At 47.3% G+C, this 23376-nt stretch overlaps 1 protein-coding gene across 2 annotated transcripts in view; it reads right to left on the bottom strand.

Annotated features, from left to right (window-relative positions):
- The window catches only part of LOC144934540 (arf-GAP with GTPase, ANK repeat and PH domain-containing protein 1-like), a 121679-nt gene extending 109974 nt beyond the window's left edge, over positions 1 to 11705 (bottom strand). The window contains exon 1 of one of the 2 annotated variants that reach the window (XM_078860441.1): positions 11147 to 11705. In XM_078860441.1, coding sequence (XP_078716567.1) covers positions 11147 to 11312 — 166 coding nt within the window. In that variant the 5' untranslated portion in view covers positions 11313 to 11705. The remainder of the gene's footprint in view (positions 1 to 11146) is intronic. The other variant, XM_078860442.1, reaches the window with a different exon arrangement.
- Positions 11706 to 23376: the final 11671 nt, after the last annotated feature.

Here is a 23376-nt window from a genome sequence, read left to right on the forward strand (position 1 = left end):
ACACTCTCTCTCTCTCTCCCCTCTCAAACACACCCACACATACACCATGTGGGCAGCCACAGGACCCACTTAGTTACCCTTGAAAAAGCCTGCACTTTGCACAATTATAATTGGCTGCATGCTTGGACAGATCTGAATGCGGGGCTAGCCGCGGTGCGCACGGCAGCAATCGCTGCCGCCGCAAGAGCCTGGCTCCGCATCCACTCCCAAAGGCCGGGCTCCCGACACATTTCCATAACGACCTGGGGTAACCCACAATCCTTTCACTGCCTCTTCCGCCTCTTTGCACATGGAGGTCATGCCCTGACCCAGATTTCGGCGGAGCGCCTGTCTGCGGTCGGTCCCGGGGGCCCCTAAAACACAAACACGAGAGGGGAGAGGCGGTGTGCACCGTTGCGAATACCGCGCGCGATTGTCCGGCGGCCTAAATATTCAATTAGGCGAATCCCCAGCAGTGCAGCAGATGTGCGTGTGGTCACCCTCGGCTCTCAACACCAACGTGAGGCTTTGCCTGCCGACGAACAACGCGTGCATCAGAGTGACCCGTTCACCCTCAAAGCTGCCCCCACGTTAACCTGTTTACGACACCTGTGAGTGGGGGGGGGCATGGTGGGGCAACCCCCCCCTCCCCCCGTGACAGCTTCTGTTGGGTTAACCGCCGCACGTGATTATTTTGGACATTATCAGCAAAGGTCAACTCGAGTGAAAGAGCACACTACCCGAATTGTTACCCGACGTGCTATTTAACACCAGCGAGAGCTGCCCTCGACATCTCCGGAGCGATTCATTCACCGCAATTAAAGTTCAGGACACGCACCGAGAGAAAGCGTGCGTGTGTGTGTGTCAAAATATTTGCACTGCACTGCTTGCTGCTATATATGGGAGAACCAATTACGACATTCTGGACATGGTGTGCCATGCCTCTACGGTTCTTTGCTAGGGGCACCTGGCGGGTGGAGAGAGGCCAAGGGAATTATGCGTTTCCATAGAAACAACAGACTAACATAGAATGCATAACCTAACATGGGACCTATAGACTAATGTACGACCCCTGGGTAAATGCAGGAACATAGACTAACAAGATCCATAAACTCACACAGAACCCATCGGCTAACACAAGACTCGCCAAACTGACATGATCCATAGCCTTTGAGATCCAAACCACTCGCATATGAGTCGGGACATGGCGAGTGAAAGAGGCTTAGGGCACTGGCCCCAGGCCTCCTAGCTGCATCAGATTGACAGTTGCCATGGAGAGCGAGGAGTGTGAAGGGGGGGGGTGGGCCAAAACGGGCCTCTTGGGTTGGCGATAGAGGGTGAACGCTGATAAACACCATCAATGCGTGTCAACCGAGGGCCTCCCCAGGGTCGACTCAGCCTTAAAATGAGTACTGTACCTGATGCCTTCTGTAAGAAAATCAGCAATGGGGAGACAAAGGTGGCCGGGAGTGGAGTTGGCGACCAACCGACCTCCAAGCGTGTCGTGCTGGCCTTTACAGGTGCTCGCGAAACAGCACTTGTCCCAACAGTCTGCTAAGGCTATACGGTGGATCTTTGTGCATGTATGCCCCCACGGTAAAGAGTGGTTAGAGTGGCACATGATTTGGGAAGTCATGGGGCAGTTGACCCATTGCACCTTGACCTGTCCCGTGACCTCCTGCCAGCAAGCCTTCGACACTTCACGCGACGACCTCAGAGTGCACCTAGCCTGGCACGAGTGCTGTGGTCAATGACATTTGTTGTTGCTCCCACACTGGAGTGTTTCAATCACAGCAGGTTACACAGAAGCGATATGTTCACACGTCACTACTCGGATCGTAGCAGAAGAGCCAACGTCGTCGTCATCATCGGTTTAATCATTTACACCACTCGTCCAGAAAGGAATCTTTTGTCATCCCCAGCAGCGATAGCCTGCTCTCCAGGGATGGCATTCACACAAGTCAATTACATGCACTTAGGAGACTGGGTAGGCCACTCTGCTCAGCACAGGACAGCTCTGTGTAGTAATCTACTGCATTCTATGCTACCTTCCAACGGCAGGCGATTAAAGGGCACTATTTATAGCCGCACATGGACATACGGTCCGTGACATCGCCTCAGTGGAAGGGCATTTGCCAATTTTTGTAAATGCTCGTGGTTCGAATCAAGCAGGCCGCCCTGGTTATTACTGCGGAGGTATTGACCATACTAATACGTGCCATCTGCTTTGCAGTGGATGTCAAAGACGCCGTGATACCATTGGAAAAGAGTAGGCCATCGTGTCGCCACGACATGGTCCACTTTTGCCGCACCTCCAATGAGTACGGTTGGCTATGAATGGTGTGAAAGAAGCTCAACATACGTGCGTACACATACATTGCCCTTTTTTTTGTTACCTGCAAAAATCCTCCATTGGGATTGCACGCAGCAACATTGCTCCTTCCTGGCAAAATGCATCCGTCTCTAAAACATCACACATTTGTGATGGCTCTAAGCTACATAAATGGCACGAACAAAAATGTAATCGATTATTACTGCTTGTACAAATGATTATATAAAAAATATATACATAAAAATACGTAATATTTCAGCTCTTCCATAGAACTGCCACGTGCGGTGGCACATCGGTCAGCAGTCTCCACGGCCCCTCCAGAGTTATAGAAACCACGAGGAGGAACCGATGCACAAAAAACTCTTCTGCGTGCTGTTTCTGCGAAGATAAGGAGACTAATGTGGGCTTGAGAGACCGATAATCATCCCACACAGAAGCGCCGGGCGCGCCAGGGATTCGCGTTCCTTCAGATGGGACCTCTAAATTATGCATGGCCAATAGAAGATAATTCATGCTCACACACAAGCACCGGTGAAAATGCAACGGTAACAATGCACGTAACATGGATGTTTGTTGTCCTTCCCCGCACCTCCGATTAGCACGGTTGGCTATGTACGGTGTGAAAGAAGTTCAACATACATACGTGCATGCATCTCTGACTTTATTATTTCCAGCTGATTGCAATGTTTACAAAGCAGGCCCGCGTGCACACACGTTAACGTGTAATAATATTGCTAAAGAAAGGCGTATTTGTTGCTTACTGTAGCAACCTTACCTGGGCAGGTGATCCTCCTGAAATTGTTTTAATCCCAGGAACTGCACCGTGACATTGGGAGTAAAAGATGAATTGTAATGAATGCGCAGCGCATTGTAAATTGCCAAGAAGCAAAGCCGTGCAGCCTTCGGTTGCAAGCCATGTAGCCTGCAGTGACGGCAGCGTGGAGACCAGAGAGACACATGGTCTGAGGCGATACGAGCGTGCAGACTACGAAGATACATGATCTGTAGTGACACGTGCATGTGAGTAGACTGTGGCGACAAGCAGTCGTTAGTGACAACGGCATTCAGACGAAAAGAGGGTTTTTTTAAGTGATACGAGTTGTGGGGATTGTGAGAAAACATCATATGTAGTGACACCAGCGAGTAGACCGCAAGAGACCCGTGGTTTGTATCAATGCCAATGACACCTCCCCCCCCTCCACCGCCCACTTGAACGTGCCCGATTCACACCGCCCACCACAACAACAACCTCCAAAAACATTTTGTCCATTCGTCTCTGGTGGCAGCTCTTGCGATATCGCGCGCAAGTGTCACGATGTCAAAGTATAACAAAAAATAAAAGGCGCTTTTGCGGAGAGGCGCGTGTGACCTGAACGTGGAAGGTGAGCCTTGCTTTCTCTTGGATAGCGGAGCTCACAAAACGCTAACGATGTTCACCGCAGACAACCCGCCATTGTGCTCTGGATAATTCCTCGTTCCCTCGTCATCTGGGGAACACAATACGAGCAAGTTTCTTTTTTCTTACCGTGTCAGGATTCTTTGTTTCCTCCCCCCCTCCTCTCCCCCACCTCTCGAGGAGCAAACAAAACACAACTTAGTTGGGGACTCCAGTGTCGTTGTAAATGATGTGTCAGAATGTACATTTATTTACGCATTGTAGTAAATTTTGCATTAGCACCATCCAGTACGTCTACGAGGGCTGTGTTTCAACAATAAACAAGAGTAAGTTTGTGCTGTAATAAATTTTATCTTTCTCCCAGGAGCCTTGTGACTTTTTTTAGCTTACTTGGGCTTCAGAATTTTTTTTACCTATTCACAGAAGACACAAGCCACCATTCAGGCAATCAAACACGTCGGTTTGAACAACCGAAGAACTCGCTGGGATTTATTTGTCTACAAGGGTCCACGTGCGAGTATTCATGAGCGAGCTTCCTGGACAAATGCCCTGTGGAACAAACGTGGTCGCTGGTTAGAGGTTGGCATTGCGAAGAACCCAGCGACGGTAAAAGGATATTCATCTCCGAGAGAGAGCCCTCAATTTCTATTCTGTTGCATATGGAAATTTGTTCGGGAGCTAAATGGCAATGTCGAAGTCTGCTGGCCACGAGAAGGGCTTCAGGGGAGAGATCGTGTTCTTTTGCTCTTCCTCCGTTGAAGGAGTACAGACTACTGTGGTATTATTTTGTGGTCCACAGTAACCTCACTGTAATCTGTGCTCCTTCAATGAAGGATTAGCAACAAAAACCGCTCTAAAAAGTGTATCCATCGTGGTAAATTTCGCATGGGCGAGGGAACCTCTTTCCCCATCCAGAACCGAATAAAATGTTCCAATGCTGATCTCCGCTCAACCGTTCTTCTATTGCCCACGTTGTTCTGAGACTCCTCCATCGATGGATGGATATGGTTTGTGGACCGTTTGGAAGAGGTATGCATTGTGCGGCTACGAGCCGCGTGAAATGAAATCGCTGTCCAAAGAGGCCCCCAAAGCTGAGCTATAGCTCGTGAGCCCCCGGCGCCGCGCAACCGACTGTGATGCCAATCTAAAGAGGGCACCGCGCCAATGATTTATGTTGGCAAAGCGGGCACGATACAATCAAAAAACTATCAACTATTTTTATGTGACCGAGTAAAGCCGACCGAGCTGTACAGCTCTTAAATTTGCAGAAGCGACCTGGCCACAAATGATAGCTCAAAGAAGTGGCTCATCGTGTGAACATTTATATCAGCTAAATACTCTAAACACATTTTGGTTCGAAATGAGAAGAAATCTGGAGGACCCAGAAACAAAATCCACGCACCCACGGGGAGAACATGCAAACTTGAAATATGCAGGCGTCAGGGTCGGGATTGAACCCACGACATCCTGAAAACCAGGCGAGGGAATTAACATCTCGCCACCGCGGCGCATCTACAGAGACGGCGGAAATAAAGTGCCGTATGTTACGCCGATTAAGGCATCTCTATCAATGACAAGCAGCACGATGACTTATCTGCGAAGCGTATTGCAGTATTCTGGAGCTATTGGCCAAGAGCCATTTCTTGTGCACGGCCACTTGATATTCATGAGCACGTGTTTTGAGGGTGTGCGAGGGACGGTGAGGGGGTTGCAATTAGCGATGCATTTATGCAGACGATGCGTGCAAAACGTGCGAGTTCTCCCCCACGTTTTATTTCAACGGATGTCCTCTGAGTAACCTATCACCAGTTTAAAAGGCCGGCCCCCTTTGAAAAAACTTGTGCTCTGCTATAATGCTGACTTAGTGTCTTCTCCAGGCGTTCTAAAACCTGGAGTAACACATTTCATCGATACAGTCGGGGTGGGGAAAGAAATACGTGGGCGGTTTGCAAACAATCGCGTTCACGTTTCAAAATGCGTTGGCCCTGGCACGTTACAGGGATTCCTCTCAAGTAGGCCGAGACAGTCATTCCAATTTGCACCTTTTTTATGAACTGACGTCTCAAAGTCTCCGCGGAGAATTAATTATAGATGGGAACACTGCGATTCGAGCAGAGCCTCTGCCAAACGACCCTAGCATACGAATTCTCCTTCACCAATTACATTACGGTTTTTCTTAAAAGCACAACGCTTGCCGTGTTAGTGTTCAACTAAACATTTTAGCGCGTTCAATTTAAACCTGAAGACGTTGATGGACGCGGCGTGCACATCGAAATTTGCGCTCGCATAAGTCTAGCAGCGAGGCAACCTGTACTGACAATTTTGCAGATCATGTATGCAACTCAAGCCTTGAATTTCAAACAACTGGATTGTTTTATTTCCTTCAATGGGACGTACGTTATGACAAGTGCACAATAGCCTAGACTTGCGAGCAATGTCGCAGTATTTTAAACATTCGCCTCGAATAATGCGGCAGGCACGCTTTGGAAATTTATGGCAGAAAATACGAGGCGTGTAACGATGCATCGAATCAAATTGTGAAAACCAATTGTTTTTACCATGTGTGTACGTACGGTGTATAGATTTGTCGTTTCCAAAATATGATCGATTGTGTGTGTGTGTGTGATCAATGGTATAGAAGCGTTTCTTCAACTCAGCCAGCTCACAGGGTAGGCTGACGTTCCATTAATCTGTTCCCACGTGATGTCTGTGAACAATGTGATAAAGAGGCTAATTGGTCTGCAATTCTTAAAATCAGCTTTATAACCCGTTTTGAACAGGCTGATGATCTACGTGATACGTCACATCAGGCACTACATTCATCACTCCATAAACAAAACGTGATTCTTGAATCAAATTGTGAACCCAAATCATTCATCGTATTACAGGGGAATTAATCTTTACATGGCAAGCAGCACTCAAAATCCAACTGTCAACTCTGTGCAAACTGGTCTCAAAGAAGTCGCAGATTTTTATGAGCTAATATTAACATTTCTCAATGTAAAATCTACGAGGCGCGCAGAAGCCCAAGTAAAACAAATAATATCAAGAGTCCTCGCCAATATTACTAAACAACACAAATAAAACGTAACCCCTGCGAGGGAGGCGAGACAAACGCCACCCGACACGCAACGTTACAGAAAGACCGCTCGCGAAACACTGGGGTGCGCCAACTCACTGCGAAGACAAAAGTCGCCCTTCCGCATAAATCTTCACCGCATGGCAGCCCGTGGCAAAAGCGTAGGTGTGATAAATCAGCTGGTAGGTAGGGGGGTCAGCGCAATGTACACATTTTCACGCTGTGCATCGCGATCCATTGGACCAGACTCTCAGGCTCTCAGCCAGGCGCAACCCCCCCCCCTCGACCCCCTCGACCCTCTCGCCACACCGCGGCAACCAACACGGCAGGTAAAAACCAAACACGGCCTCTGCCCAACTGCCGTGAACCAGAGGTGAGCTCAGGAGCGGGAGAGGGGGCGAGCTGGGGCAGAGGTGGGGGGGTGGTGCAAAAAGTGGCAGTTTCCACCTGCGACATTAATGTTTGGATGGCCGTTGTACGTCATGGACACATTTTTCTGTTTGTTTTCATATAGTGTAAAACATTTTTGTTAAATAAATACCGAATAATTTTTGGTGTGTACAGAATTATATGTTCTATCCGTTTAATATTATAGAATGAACGCACAATGCACATGTGCAAGACATTTTTTTGGGGAAATTATTTGCCCCCTGTGAAATGTCCCCCTTCCAAAATGGTCACCTGAGTGCCCTCACCTGTCAGGCCTCAACGAGGCTTTGTTTTTACTGCCACTTAGATAAAAGTGAGGTTTGTATGTATGTGTGTCTTTGTAGACTACACGCTCGTATCACCTCGGACCATATGGCTCTCTGGTCTACACGCTGCTGCCACTGTAGGCCACATTGCTCGCACTGAAGGCTGCATGGCTCTGCTTCTAGGCAATTTGAAATGCGCTGGACATTCATTATAATTAATCTTTTACTCCCAATTTTACGGTGCAGTTCCTGGGCTAAAACATTTCAGGGGGAGCACCTGCCCACGTAAGTTTTCTACAGTAATCAAATAATATGCCTTTCTTTCAGCGAGATTCTTACACGTGGAAGTATGTCCATGCGGGCCTGCTTTCTATACATTGCAATCAGCTGGGAATCACAAAGTCAGCAATGCAGACATGCATGTATATATGTTGAACTTCTTTCGCACCGTGCGTAGCCAACCATGCTAATTGGAGGTGTGGGATCTCTGTATTTTGGACGATGGTCCTTCTTCAGGTAATATTAAGGCTTACAGAGAGCGAGAGAAAGGACCTTAAATATACTATAGATAATGAGTAGGATTGGGTTAATTGCTGTTTGTGCAGCACAAATCAACAAGGTGCGGCTAGTAATGGCAGGTCGGGTAAAGAAGATATCAAAGAGTCATCAGAGTTTTAAGAATCCAAAAGGAAAGCCAGAGAATGTGAATCGCTGTGGGAGTTCTCCAACAGTGCCCTCCATCATGACACAAAGTCTATACGTAACATAATTATTGAGGCTCCATCACATGAGTATTACATGCCTCTCTCACATTTTTTTTCCCCAAACGACAACGAGCACTTGACCCTCCGGCAAAAGGGAACACTTGAAAGAAAATCTTTCCCGACAAATTGCTGCTGCTTATCCAATATCACGAGCACTTAATCGGGCATTTTGTTTGTAACATATATAAGTATATGGCAGGGAAAAAAATAAAATAAAAATTAATTTGCAATCCATTATTTCAATCCACTCCTGGATGAAGGTCTCCCAGTGCTGTGATGGTCCTGAGGGTTGTTTGACCATACTTCACACTGCCAGCCAAATAGCTGTGGGTTGCTGTGGCCAGGAACGGAACTCAGGACACCGCGCTCATCGCGCAGTGCATTCACCACCGTGCCACCGCTCCCTGCCATGCATAGTATACAATTAAATAAATAAAAGCCAATCACCTCTGGAAAGCTTTTAGCTTATAAGCCTCCAAATGGTCTCACTCCCCCTAACCTAACTGATCTGCTGTCTCATGTCGCAGGTCACTAACTCTATTCACTCGATGCAAGCCCACTAAGAGACGCCTTCCGTCCTATAAGCCAACCGTGGCAGAACTTCCCATCTCACGATGCGCCAGGCATCGTGAGAGGGGAAGATTCACCAATTTCACTGTCCATTTGTTATGCCACGCCTCGAGACGTAATTGTTTAAACGGGATTTTAATAACATTTAAATGAGCGACAATGAGCTGTGATTTGTTTACCTGATTTTAATCTCTTAATTGTTGTAACTACAGATAGCGGTTGGTTTGTTAAGCACGAATGGAGGACCTGAGACCTCCAAGGTGCTAAAGAAAGGTTTTGTTATTGTTGTTCTGGCTTCCTTCAGCATTCATTGTCGATGTGTGACACCGCTAGCTTTGTTAATATTTTATTCGCTTGTGTGCAGACGTCTTTGAGCTTAGCTGGCACTGCACATTCCTGGGTCCAAATCCAAGCGGCTGCCTGTGGTCAAAACGAGGTTCTCGAGTGTGGTCAGTGGCTGGTCTCAGCCTTGCCATCAAATAATTGCTACGCAAAAAAACCCCATGAAATAAAATTTGGGTCTGAATTTTATTGCGCCCAGTTCCAGCTCTGAGAACAAACAAAATATTGATTGGTCTGATTGTCATGTAATGAACATTACTGCCATGCAATGAACCCCAGAATATAGCATTTCTCATTCCACTGCTGGATGAGGACCTCACCATATTGGTCAGTACGGGTTGGTGAAGGCAGAGCACATAGATGTGGGAGCATAGGAGTAGAGTACAGCAATGCATTTTGCTGCACTTTGCTCCGCTGCCCACCACATCGCCCCACTGCTCGTGTGACAACTGGCATCATCCATAGCCTATTAGTGATTTTGTGCTTGTTTACCCAGGAAAGCCTCAGCGAGTCTCAACGCTCTTTTCCAGAAGGGTCCTGCCAAGAGATTGGCCATTTGGCTATAACCAAAGGAGACCCGGAGTGCGCCCAATCTTGTCACATCTCGGAAGCTAAGCGGGCGTTGACCCTGGAGAGCACATGTACGAGTCACCACTATGCATAAAACAGTGGCCTGGTGTGCTGGTGATGTTTACTCCTCAGAGCCAGCGCGTGAGGGACGAACGACGACTCACTCAGCAGGAGCCACTCGCTGCGCCACGCGACTTTGTCACCGCGGAGACGACCCGAGTTGTCCCGTTCGGACAACGCTGGCTGAGCGACGCGTGCACGAGCGATTGAATCCCCACCCCGGTCAACGGTCAAAGCGCCCACGAGGACAACAACAATAACAACACCGCCGCCGCCAATGGAAATGATGGCTGGGGAACAAAAGCGAGCGACATCGTAAAATAGGCAGCCAAGTCAGTGGCCGCGACGACAACGATGGAAGCTCAATTTGTGTCAGTGATCAGAGCCTGGCCCACTGTAGTACAGTACATCTTCATTCAAGGTCCGACGGTAAATTATTGGCCGTGCTGAAGGCTGTGCCGGCAGCGGTGTTTTGAGAGGCAGGTAGACATCCATTCATTTCTTTCTGGCTCTCACAAAAAAAAGGAACGGGGGCTCTGGCATGAATGGCGATGGTGACTATGCCGAGGCGATTGACAACTAATCCTGCCGAAATTACCAAGCGCTACGAGGTCCTCGAAGCTGCAGTAAAACGTGACGCTTGCGCACGATGCAATGAATGGCAAGTTGTCCGGCTGTAAAGATTTTTCTGGCTCTTCTGCTGCATGCGTTTGTTTTTTGGACAGACAGCGCTGGTAGTAAATAACCGCGGATCTCTTGAGCAGTTAGCCGTTACGTCTGGGTGCAGGCTTAACGACACGCACACATTGCCATTCGCAGGACTAACGCGAGACACTGGATGCCTGCACATATGTGCATCTCAGTGGCATTGTTACGGCACTCATCAAGAAAGCGCCCTTCACTTCCCGGTTTGAAAAACAAACCCATGGAGTAAGCTTATTACACTCACAGGAACCATCAATAACACTCTGTCATCAAGGTAATAAAAAGAGATTTTTTTCCCTTATTTTCATTTTCTGTCGAAAATTCGTGGCTAATAATCCACTGTATTGAATATTTATTAAAAAAAACCTTGGCAATGAGCACTGTTCTGTGACAATCTTTAAATTATCCTTGTGACTCAATATAACAATACAAGTTGATGCACTGCAGCGTGGTGGTGGTGGTGGTGCATGATGACACGGGCAGTGTTATTTTGTTAAGTGGCATCAGTTTGCATGACGTCCGTCAGCACGACACCGCTCCTGGACCCGTATATTAATCAAAAACAATTGCCTGGAAAGGTCACGGCGTGACCTCTGCATGCTCCTCTTTATTGGAGAGAGGGGGGGGGGTGAAGGGTGGAGGAGGAGGACTCACCCTCGATGCAGATGATGTGTTCTCGCAGCTGGTTCTGCACCGACGGTTCCTCCACGCGCTCCAGGAGGTCGTAGATGGCGTAGATGTTGGGGTGGACGCTCTCGAACCGCTGGATCTCGGCGCGAATGGCAGCCGAGATGGACAGCTGCTGCTGCTGGAAATTCATCGCCTCTCCCCTTCCCGTCTCTTTGTCTCGTTCCGCTCCTCCCTCGCTCCCGTTCCGCTCACTCGCCCCCCCCCAGCCCAGCCGCACGTCGCCCGCCGGCTCCTCGTCGGATCGCTCGGGACAACAAAACAATCCCGGCCGCTCACGCTCTTATGGGGCGGACCACCATGGTGCTCCACCGCGGCAAATCAAAAAAAGAGAAAGCTAAAAAGAGGCACCAAAACCCGAGCGGGCGAGTCACCCCCCACTCACCAACCGGCGGGCTATTGCCGGGCACCTCTTCCCATCCGCCAGCGCTCTGTTGAGGAAACTCCCCGTTAAATACTGCTCTATGGTCTCCCCTGCAGCCTTGTTTCTCCACCACCCACCCACCCACTCCCCTATCCCCGATCACCTCGTACCCCCAAGTCCTAGGCACGAATGGTTTGCTCCGCCACCCCTCCTTCCCTCCCGCCCACCCCTCTCGACGTGTACAGTTGCTGCCAAACATATGCAGCGTGGGGTGGGGATGTAGGATGGGTGCTGGGGGGGGTGGTGGGGGGAGAGGAGGGGAGGGAGGAGAATGCAGAGGAGGATTTGAGCACAATGGATTTAATCGCATCCCAGGCTTCCAGTGACGAGAAAAGTTTGCTGCGTTTTAGGAGATTTTTTTGTTGTTGTCGTGATCGTCCGTACATTTCATAGGCAAGGTGGAATCAACGGTGGCACAATGGTTAGCGGCCTGAGCTGTCAACCTGGCCGCCTGAAGTTTTAATTCCCGGAAGAGATATCTGAAGGAGTGATGGGCCACCGGCAACCCCGTGAAGCCGCCGTGTTCGAAGGAGCACAATCCCGAAATCTGGTGATGGTCCCAAGATTTGCTGATGGTCCCCAGAGTCAGGGCCGTCCTGGCTGAGAGGGGCATTCTCCCTGCGGCTGCACCTTTAATCTGGAACTCTCTCCTGCTCCGCATGGGAACCGTTCAAACTCCCTGTTGTAGGTCAGCTGAAGGCTGGCACTCGCGTACCCGTGACCCACGTGCGTTCCCGAGTTCGCATGGTTCGTCTGTTTCGCGATATTTATTACGCGTTACAAATTGATTTTTATAATTATTATTATTACACCTTTCGCCAACCCACATTGACCAGCATTGAGGATGCTTAAAACAAATCGCATGACTGGCAACAGAGCGGGCAGCCTTTAAACCAGCAGTCGGAAAGACAAAGGACTGAACCTTGTTTGAACCTAATGCTAGCACTGCCCGTGCATTTGCGTGGGGTCCACGATCAGGGTGGAGTGGGGGGGGGGGTGACATGAACGCGGACTCAGGAACCCGGCTGAACGCCACGGGATGTGAGCGATGTGATCACACAGATGTGCGTGGTGATGTCACCACGGCAACACTTGCCTGCCCTCGCACCAGCCAGACAGCAAAACTTTTAAATATATATTATGCTTGCGGGTGGAGCGGTGGCACAGTGGTTAGCGCACTGCACTATGAACCTGGTGATGGCCTCGGGTTCGATTCCACGTCGCGGCTCACATCAGTTACGAGTGATTTCTAAAACGGTCCTTGGCACCCCTACACAAGCCCACACTGAGCTGCATGGGGGAAGCATGCTTGAACAATTTCAATGACTGACACGGCACAGGGATGCCTCCATCCAGCAGTCGGCTGATGAAGGGTTCTACAATTATTCCTATTTCACAGCAGTAAAGGACAAAATGCCGAGTACATGGAGCCTCTCTGTGTTAAGGACACATTTCATAAGAACATTAGATCTGTATATAGCATCATTCATGCATCTCAAAATGCCAAAGGATTTGTAAAACGCACGGAAGCATGGGAAACCACTCAGCTACAACCGGCGCCAACAACTGCCCAAGCTCTGCAGTTGATATGTTTTGGATGTGAAGAATTGTCCAATTTAAAACGAGCACAAAAATGTGCAGCGAGTGGCCACGTTGAAAAGAGAAGGCACCCACTATTTACCCCACCACAAGCATTGCACTATATATAGATCTTCCATGTAGCCTGCATAGGGTGTTGAGGCAAGTGCTGCCAGCTATCAGCACCTATAAAGGCGAGTAGCACGGCCGCCTGCCTCTGTGCTTATTATATATATTCTCCTGACAGCAATAAACTGTAGCTATTTAATCTAACAAGGCTCAATTTAACTCTGAATGTATAATGATAAAAAACTATTTTATATTTAAATGGGATTTGATACGCATGCTAATTAATCAATGGCCACTAATAGACATATATTTACCCAATTCATGACGAAAGTAATTTTGGTACTTTTAAATGCGTCACTGCGGCGTCAGCCGGTGTGCGTGAATACAAATAATTTGATCTCCATAACGCTTTGCTTTCATTTTGTGCATTTTAAATGTCACTTGAATTTCCGTTAATTTCATTTTAAATGGAAACCGCAACTGCATCTTAAGTGACCTCGCCCTCCGTTGTTGCCCCACAACCGCTCAGTAACGAAACTTATGCTTGATAGGAAAAAAAAACATCACAAAGGGCTCACATGTTTAGCGGTTCCTCTTGCCAGTTCCATTGTTAAATTGAAAACAATCTGGAGAGAAAAGCCTCGGTCCTCAACTCCGTAAGCCGCATTCACACCTAAACGAAATGGCTGAAACACATTACCTTAGCAAGTTTAAATGTGTTTGCGAATGAAGAGCTTGGCAAAACGTTGCCAAACATTGTACGAAAGTGAGTATTTACCAACGCGTGAATTAGTTCTGAAGCTATACGTGATTATATATCAATACATAATCTCCTTGGATTTCAGTGCCACTTCAAAGACTGCACTGTGTTAAATCTTCACGGCAACACCTGTTTATAGGTGCTTGTGAATAAAAACGGCATACATATCAACACGATAATTTAACAAACCTACGTCAATCTACTGCTAGATGAAGGCCATCCTACGCCATGTTGCTCACGGGGGGGTTGTTTGACCCATAATTCACCACGTTGGTCAGTGCGGGTTGGTGGGAAACAGTCGTCAGTCGGTGTATGTCCTAAAGTTGCTGAGTTGAGACTTGCGACGTCGCTGAAATGTCAGTGCAATGTTATCGCAAGGTTGGGACTATTTAAATAACCTGCTCATCGATGAAATGCTCTACCCGGTGAGTGCATGGTGGGTTGTTTCCAGATCTAGTGGTGATATCATAGCACTTACTTTCATAGGCAGAGCCAAGTGCATCTGGATCAATAAAAAAGCAGTAAAACGCACTTCTTGCTAAAGCATGCTGCAAAAGCGCTTTCAATTACCTCGGCACTGATGCTGCACAACTGCTCAGCGACTATTAATGACCATCTGCTTTATTATCAACATTTATTTTTATTATCCCAAAAAGTTCACGCAATTTTGCACTCCCCAAAATTTTGGGTTGAAGCAGTTCGATTTCTGACCATGGCTAACATGGGAGATGAGTGATATCAGAGCCGGTCCAGCCCCCCTCCCCCCACCCCCCTTCACCAACCTGCGCTCGCCAGTAGAGTGAGGTATGGTCAATATCTCCAATTACCGAAATTGTAGGAGGCCTTCATTCATTGGTGGACTGAGAATAGTGAGAACATTTATCTTTTAAGCATATCCGTGGAATTCCACTTCTGACAAACGATCTGCTGAGGACCCCCTAAACTCTCTGCTGGAGTGCAATTATCGTTTTCTAACCAGTGGCAGTGGTAATGTTGAGGCTCTGCGAAACAATACATCCCAGAAAAATCATGCGGGAAGCGGGTAGATGGGGTGGGGAGAGCAGCGAATATCTGGCACACCGGGACCGTAAAAATGCAGGCGATCAATGTGCATTGCAAAGCTCACGTTGCAAAAGGTACCGTTAGAGTCATTTGACATCACTCCCAATCGAGCTTCCTCTCTCACCTCAAGTGGAATCGGCAATGCCATCAGCAAAGCTCGGTTTTGAAGGTTCTTTGTGAGAAGGTGTTTTGTTTGCTTGCTCACTTCTGTCCTCACTAAGCATTCACTTGGCCTCCGTTTAGAACACTGGTATTAGATTACAGTACTGCAGCCATGTATTTTCTCAAATGTTGCCTATTATTATGACTGTTTAACCATCAGTCAATGTCAGTCATAAGTGCAGCCTTTAAAATAATCATCACCAGCCATGATCAATCCAATGCTGAAAAAATGCCTCCTCAAGCCTTCGCCATGGCCCACGATCCTGTGATAGAAAAATCCGCGTTGCACCTGCACGCGAGCTAATTTCATTGCTCTATTTCCACGGAGGACGTTCTGTCAGGCACATTCTCTACTTTAAAATACATAGAGTGGAATACAATGATATTTACATCATCCGCGTCCCTATTACCCACTAATTATATTACCCATAGCCTGTTATTCCTGTTATCCACGTATATTTGCACACAAGAGGTGTTACCCGAAAGTGGTCTCTCAGCAGTGCTGAATTCATCCCCATATCTGAATATTACTTGCAGATACAAGGGATCAACAAAAGGTGGCACCAAATCCATTCAGATTTCCCCATGAACACTTGAAACATTCACCTACAAATGCTGCCACAGAAACCCTAATCTTCTTCCTATTATCCACATTTTTTCCCCCGTGGATAAGTCACCAGAAAATCCATCATATTATTCACGAGTCAATTCAAAGTGATTTCCTGCTCAAGTGAGCATGGCCATGTTGCTCATCTCCTATTAACAGCGGTGAGCCAGTGAAATTCTGCATTCCAATTGTGGGGAGAGAGGGGGGGGTCTATCCTCAGGACATATAAAGTGGTAAATAATTTGATCGACCCCCAGATGAATGATGGGTTAAGTCCAACCCCCAATCAGGATTTAACTCGCAATCTTCTCATTGCGAATCACTCGCTCTACCGCTGAGCCACCAGGCTTATTGTGGCAGATATGCGGGGACAATAGTGGGCCCTCTACATCAATGAGAATAAGGGAAGTTCCACCGAGAACGTACAAGAGCGAAGAACCTTGCACCAAAAACGTGTCAAGTATAATTTGAGAAAACATGGCACCCAGCGCCGATTATAATTCAGGTTGGCAGATGGCCCGCACAACTGCCTTTGGGAGAGAGCCCCCCACGTCTGCTGGGCTATTAAAGAGTCCGCGAGGAAAAGGACCAATTACACCGGCCCACACCATTTACATAATGCCTCATAAGTGTGCCACGTCAGCCCTGCCCCTAATTGTTACGTGGTTCGTGATTAACGCCGCTCTCCTTATATGTGGGCGATGTCTCTGTTAGCATTATCAAGCAATGTCATTGTGTCGCACTAAATGACTTGGGTTAAATTATGCAGCAACAACAAAAACACTCAGAGGATTTGTAAATAACAACAACGTCCGAAAAGGAAAAAAATATTTAATATGTGATGTTTTTGGGGAAATGGCCCTTCTTCATAGCAGACATATCAACGGATCTGCTATGAAAAAGTATTATTGCTCAAAACGTACGTATAAATATTTATTCATTTTTCCTGTTAGGGAAGTTGTTATTGATGAATGTGTTTAGTTTTTATCGGTGCTTGTGCACCAATGCCAACGCAGTATCACAAAACTGAAGGCGGCATTTTGATGCTCTGCAGCAGCGCTTGACATTAAAAGCAGCCACCATCAATCCGCTGCTCGATGAAGGCTCCGCTGAACCATCATCTCTCATGATCCTGCGGTGCACAAAGAATCCATTCGGCACCTGCACAGCGAGTATACACAGCCTTGGGAATTGAATAGGGATTTTTTTTTGGTTTTACTCCGAGTTGCAAACAGCCTCTTAAAGAGATAATATCGTTTATTTAATCAGGCGAAGGCGCATGGAGGCAAAACCCATATATCAGTATCAAGAATGGCCATTAAAGCCAAATGAATTTTGCCTGGGTTCCCGGTTTCCGTGGTAGAATCATTTATTTTTATCATTATTACCAACACAGGATGCAAGTGCAATTTTTCGAACGGGCACGTGATCTACACATTCAATAGCAATGTTTACTTTAATATCGCGTCGTTCGTGCAAATTGTATCTCGCAGTTGCCGAGAAAACCACAGCCAAGCGGGAAGGTGGCCAGACGGTGAGCCACCGGCAAAATTTGCCACAGCTTCGCAGTCCTCTGTACATTAAGATACTTTTCATCCAATGAATGAATGATTAATAGGAAAATGGAGAAAACCGGTGCACCCCGAAAAAAACCCTACGTGTGTTAGGACAGGAACGCTTTACAGATCCGCGTTTTCCATTGCAGGGCCCGCGAGCCACTCCTGGTGGCCTTTGGTGCAGGCCCTGACGTGCAACCACCGACAATACACAACAACAACACGTGACAACAACACGTGACAACACCAAAATCGCGCTGTCGAACCCCAATGGTTTCAAATGAGTGGCGGTCCTCACACTGATGTCATATTGGCAAAAGTGCCCCCCCCCCCCCGATGAAAGTGAGTGAAGAACACTGTTATAGATGAAATATGACGGCTGTCCGTGCTTTCCTGTCGTCGCCTGGCGAGCCAGGGAATGGCACCTCCTCGACGCCAACCCTCGCTGCCTTCAAAGGGCTGGAATACAGGCCACGTGCATAGGCACCACCACCCGTTACAACAAACATGAAATGAAGGCGTGCAACACAACGGGAAGGTCACAATACAAACCTTCGTCTGAAGCTCTCTGTTGTCCAAGGGCAAGTTCCCCCCCTCCCCTTCAACCTCGCAACTCCACACTACAGTATGCGAGGGTCCTTGAGCCACAAATATGAAATAACAGTTTGAGAGGTGGTTTCCTCTTAACTTACTCAAGATTTCAAACTCATTTCTTGAAAACTGCTTTTTGTGTTTAGTTTGTTGTCATCCCCCCCCCGCATCACCGGTGAGCACGTTTGGCTACGTACGGTGCGAAGGAAGTCCAGAATACATACAAGAGTATTTTTTAGTGACACAAATTATTCACGAGAAATGTACTTCGCGGTCACAACGTGAACGAGAACAAGGACACTGTCAGTACCGCAGGGCATGCTCTGCACTCGACTCAAAGTACTGCAATGCAGTTCGTCACGGATATTCATGTTATAATAAATGCTTCGTTATAAAATATTAACATTTGGTCCACGTGTTTTTCAGTTGTACACCTAACAATGGATTTCCAGTTAGCTTATTTCTAATGAGATAATCACTATACTCTTAGTTTTTTCGGTAAAGTCATTGTAGGTAAAAAATTAAATTAAAATTAATACAAATAAAATAATAAAAATCACGACGTTTCGGAGGCACAAGTCTCCGTCATCAGGTGGGACCGTCACAGCCAGATTTGCTGTATCAGCAAATCTGGCTGTGACGGTCCCAATTTTAATTTCATTTTTTACCTATGTGACTTTACCGAAAAAACTAAGAGTATGAATCCTTGCAGTCACGAAAGTCTCAAATCTAGAGATAATCACTGGTTGATAATAGCAATAATTTACAGACCTTTGTCAATCCACTGCTCGATGGAGGCGTCCGCCGTCGTGTTGGCCATGGGAGGGTTTGTTTGACCATACTTCACCATGCTGGTTCCGTGGAGATTGGTGAAATGGGGGTGGACTAATTCAGATGTCACTCGCCGCTGATGTCCTCGTCCGCTGGCAACTGAATTCGGCGCGGCGCGAGTCATGGGGCTGTAACGCGACATCAAAGGGCAGTGCGCTCACCACTGCCCCGCCGCCACGTGTCGATCCCAATTCTAGTCCAAGGGTGGGCAACATGCGGTTCTTTAAAGACTGAGCGGTGACATTTATTCAAGACCGTTTCGTATCGACGTGAATTGGCGGCTCATGTAATATTGAGGGTTGCTTTTGACCGAATTCGAAAACAAAAAAAAAGGCTCTTCTTGTTACGTTGGTTGCCGAACCCTGGAATGTACTGATAACTTTAATTAAACTCTTCTATTTTCTACCGATTAAAATCGTAAGTCGCATCCCAGTCGTGTGCCAATAAAGTTAGACACATCTGGTCACAACAGATTATAGAGACGCGCCCGCAGAAACGTGCTTTAAACGCCCGGCGCCCCGCTGCTTGTTGTGAGCGTCGTCTTGTTTTCTTAATTGACCGCTCGCCAGCCACGTGCTCGCCACCTAAACTCAACTCGATTGTGAGATGACAGCGCCCCCTTGCGAATCGCAGTTTACAATTAACCCATTGGCTCTCGCCACAATTATTATTATTGTCTTACAATCGCGTGCGCAGGCGGTGCAACTGCACCGGGGGGGGGGGGGGGCGTTGTGACGGAGGCGCCGTGCTACGAAAAAGGGGCCGTTCCAACCACGCCGCGCCACTGCTGCCAATCACTGCACCGTCATCATCGTCAACTCTCGTACTGCCATCATCTATTGTACTACCACCACCACCATCATGATGGGGGGGGGGGGTAGCTTACGAGACCCCGCCAGGCAACCCTACCCTGCGCTCCCCGCCACGCAGAGCGCAGGACAAGGCGATGGTGGTGGTGAAGATCAGCCTCGTGTCAACCGGGGTCGTCTCCAATCCCCGTGGTGGCGTGGATCTGCTGAGGCGTTAGCAACGTGTCAGAAGAAGCAGTCTTCTGGCTCTGACTACGAAAGTCTTCTGGCTCTGACTCTATATATTCTCCTAATTGTGCTTTTATTACATTTGCCACTGGGAACTCTCTAGGTGTTAATTAAACAAAACAAAATCCGCCGGTCACGCACTCACAGCGGCCAGAAAACAGCGAATTACATGGAGTGAAACTTAGCAGTGACGATTCTGGAATTCTGTAAGATTGGATGCTAAGTAACAATGCAACCCCCGTGCCTGTAAGTACATGTTGTTTCGGCTCTGGAGCTCTAAACTGAAAGAATTTAACATCGCCCCTTGTTAGGGGAACGCGTCCTCTGAAAGAAGACATCACAGAACTACTGCCGATGTCCCTTGCATTGCCTATTTTCCACACTAGGTGGTGCTTGCCTTCTGAAAATGTTCTGTCATCGACGTGGTTGCCAGTCGCATCACGAAAGGTAAAGCTGAAAAGTTGTTAAGCCCGCACCGCTGCATTCCAAAAAACAAAAATGTTCACGATAAATAAAGTCCGGCCACGAATTTGTCTCCGCCGCACGCCGCATTTTTGACCACACTGCACCACGCTGATCGGTTGCGAGTTGGTGAAAGGGTGGAAGACAGTTCTGGTTCTGGTATCACTTCACCGCTGATGTTTTAGCCGTGTTCGAGAATCGAACTATGATCGACGTGTAATATCATTAAATGTACAAGCGGCACCGCGTTGTGCAATTGCCTGTGTTGCTCAGTTATGGGTGAAAGGTGCAGCTTTGCAATCTCTTGCTCATGCCACTGCTGGCAGAAGGGCCTCCACTCAAGGAAGCTCGAGAAGGTGTTTGGTCTACTCTTCCACAATGACTAGGCATATTTTTTTTTGTCAAAGATGCGTGTACTCACACTGTTCCCCGCCACAGGGAGCCTGTCAATCAAATAACTGTGGCCTAGCTAATTATAGGGCTGACTGACAAAAAAACGTGCCCCGCCGTTTAAACTGCCACGTTGAGAGATCGAATCGAAGCAGTGAACTTCTGGAACGCCAATCCATGGTGCCGACCATTTCTCTTCGTTTCTCAAGTAAATAAAAAAGTTAAAACAAACCGTTTATTTCATGGGACCTCCTTTGCCAGTACCACAATATGAAAATAGTTTTCCCCCTTTTTTCTGGCAACAAAACAGGTGTTAAGATGTTAAAACACCAAACTGAAACCTTTTTACAAGGAATCATGTTTGCATTAACCACAATACTTGTGGTTTGCATTCTGACCACAGGTATTGTGATTAATGCAGACATGATTCCTTGTAAAAGGTTTCAGTTTTGTGTTTTAACATCTTAACACCTGTTTTGTTGCCAGAAAAAAGGGGAAACCCTATTCTCAAACTGTTTATTTCTATATGTGCGGAAAACAGGTACCCAATAATTACCGGTATTTCATGGGGTAACCGATCATACAAAACCCTGGTTCATCGTGGCTGACATTCCACATTCCTATGGCAGGGGCGAGTATATTCAGAGGACTAGCACTGTTAACTTCCCCGCAAAGCACGTTATCCCCATTACCCATCCTATTCATACACCCGTGCCGGTCTATGCAGTAGAGGGTTAGATGCTGACGAGTCCACTGTGAACCATGACACTATGAAGCCAGCGGGAATTTTTTACGCTATTTTTTTCATTTACAACAAATGTATCATTCCACGAAAATTATCACGAGCTCTGGCCCGTGCTGTTGTTGATAACGGTGGTGATGACGACGTTGGTACTGTTTAAATGCCCACCAATACTGTAAATGTGTTTATAGAGATAACGCGCGCTTTAACAGCCCTTGCTGACGATGACACCGTAATCACGATGGCTACTCTTCAGTGCTCACGAGTGTGCTGATGATGATGACACCGTAATCACGATGGTTATTTGTCAGTTCTCACGAGTGTGCTGATGATGATGCGAAATGTAACTGCTTTTGACGATGATGATGACGATGATGAAATGTTTTCAATCATCTCAATGGGAATTCACTGGCGTTGGAATGGTCGACCATCAACCGAAGCAGGACCGGGCATGGTCGATGCGGTCAGCTGATGACGCACAAATGACTCATCAAAGATTCGGCAACCTGCAAGCGGTGCGGTCAAAAATCCCAAACGGTCGACCGCATTGTAAACAGCTGTTGTCTTCGCTCCTTTAAAGGAGGAACGGACGAGATCCACTCTGCTTCTGGACAAACAATTGAGTGGATAACAAATCTCAAATAGCATCTTTAATCTGCTATGATTAATGTTGAAAATCATGTGCGGTGGAACTGTTGTTAATCGATGTTGGTGAAGATGTTTCAGTGACCACGACTGCAATTGTGATACGCATCCTATGCCGTGTAACTGTTCTTGATTGATGATGATGCTGATGGCGGCGGTGATCAGTATTATCGATGATAATAACATCTCTAAAGCGAGTGACAATAACACGTGTTATTTGGTGGTACGGTGTTCGTAGCCACGTGCTATGAATAAGGTATATTACCCGAAACGTCAGCTATTGCACATTACTTTCAGCAACACGCTGCACTTCCGCGGTAAAAGGATGGCGAACACGTCCGGAGACCGATGATTTCATAAACGAAGTAGTTCCACTTTACCCCCCCCCCTCATGCAGGTCTCATGACGTCTCAACCCACATCCCCTGTCCTCTCAACCACACATCGCGACCTCGCCTGGCGTCAATCTCGAACGTCACCACCACCACCCCCCTCCCTCCTCCTCTCGTCCACCGCACCCCCAGTCTCGCGCGACTTCACAGCGGTGCGTTGACAGAGTCAGCATATGTGTGTGTTACTGCAGGAGGCATCTGATGAGCTAGAGGGCTACTTTTTTCACAGATGTCCAGTCGGGGCGGGTAAGAACGCTACAACAACAACGAAAATGTAAAAAACATGATAGCAGACAGACACACACACACGAATAAGCGTATTATCAAGAGGCACATTGAGACAAGGCCGTAATTATTATATATATTGGGGTGGGGGGGCACACCCCCCCCCCAATATTCAAATGTACTCAAAATGTCCCCCCCAATATATTGCTATAAAACAGATTTCTGTTTATATGATTGTGGTTATGGTTGTACTTTATTAATCCCTAATCTCTGCCATTACTTACAATGAAACAAGAAAAGGTAATAAAAACACAAGAGCAATATAATACAATACACCATTAGACATTATTGTAAAAAATAAATAAAAATAAGATTTGGTCCCCTCCAATGGTGACTCCATGGCTACGGCCTTGCATTGATACATTAGTGAAAGGCGCCTTACAAACAAATGCACATTATTATTATTATTTTTATTCCATAATATATCGCCAGTGTTTTTACACGAACGTGTTGAGTATCCTTTATTAAGTGAGCGCGCAGTGGACTTTTACACCAATCCTTCTCCGAGCATGACCCCAGCTGAGTCACAACTCGCGTGACGTGACACGCAACTCTGGAAGTCGCACTCGAGTAGCTCGCAACCACCGTGTTGCCCGTTACCCACT

The sequence above is a fragment of the Lampetra fluviatilis genome, chromosome 10 (genome assembly GCF_964198595.1).
Source record: "Lampetra fluviatilis chromosome 10, kcLamFluv1.1, whole genome shotgun sequence".
Taxonomy (NCBI): Eukaryota; Metazoa; Chordata; class Hyperoartia; order Petromyzontiformes; family Petromyzontidae; genus Lampetra; species Lampetra fluviatilis.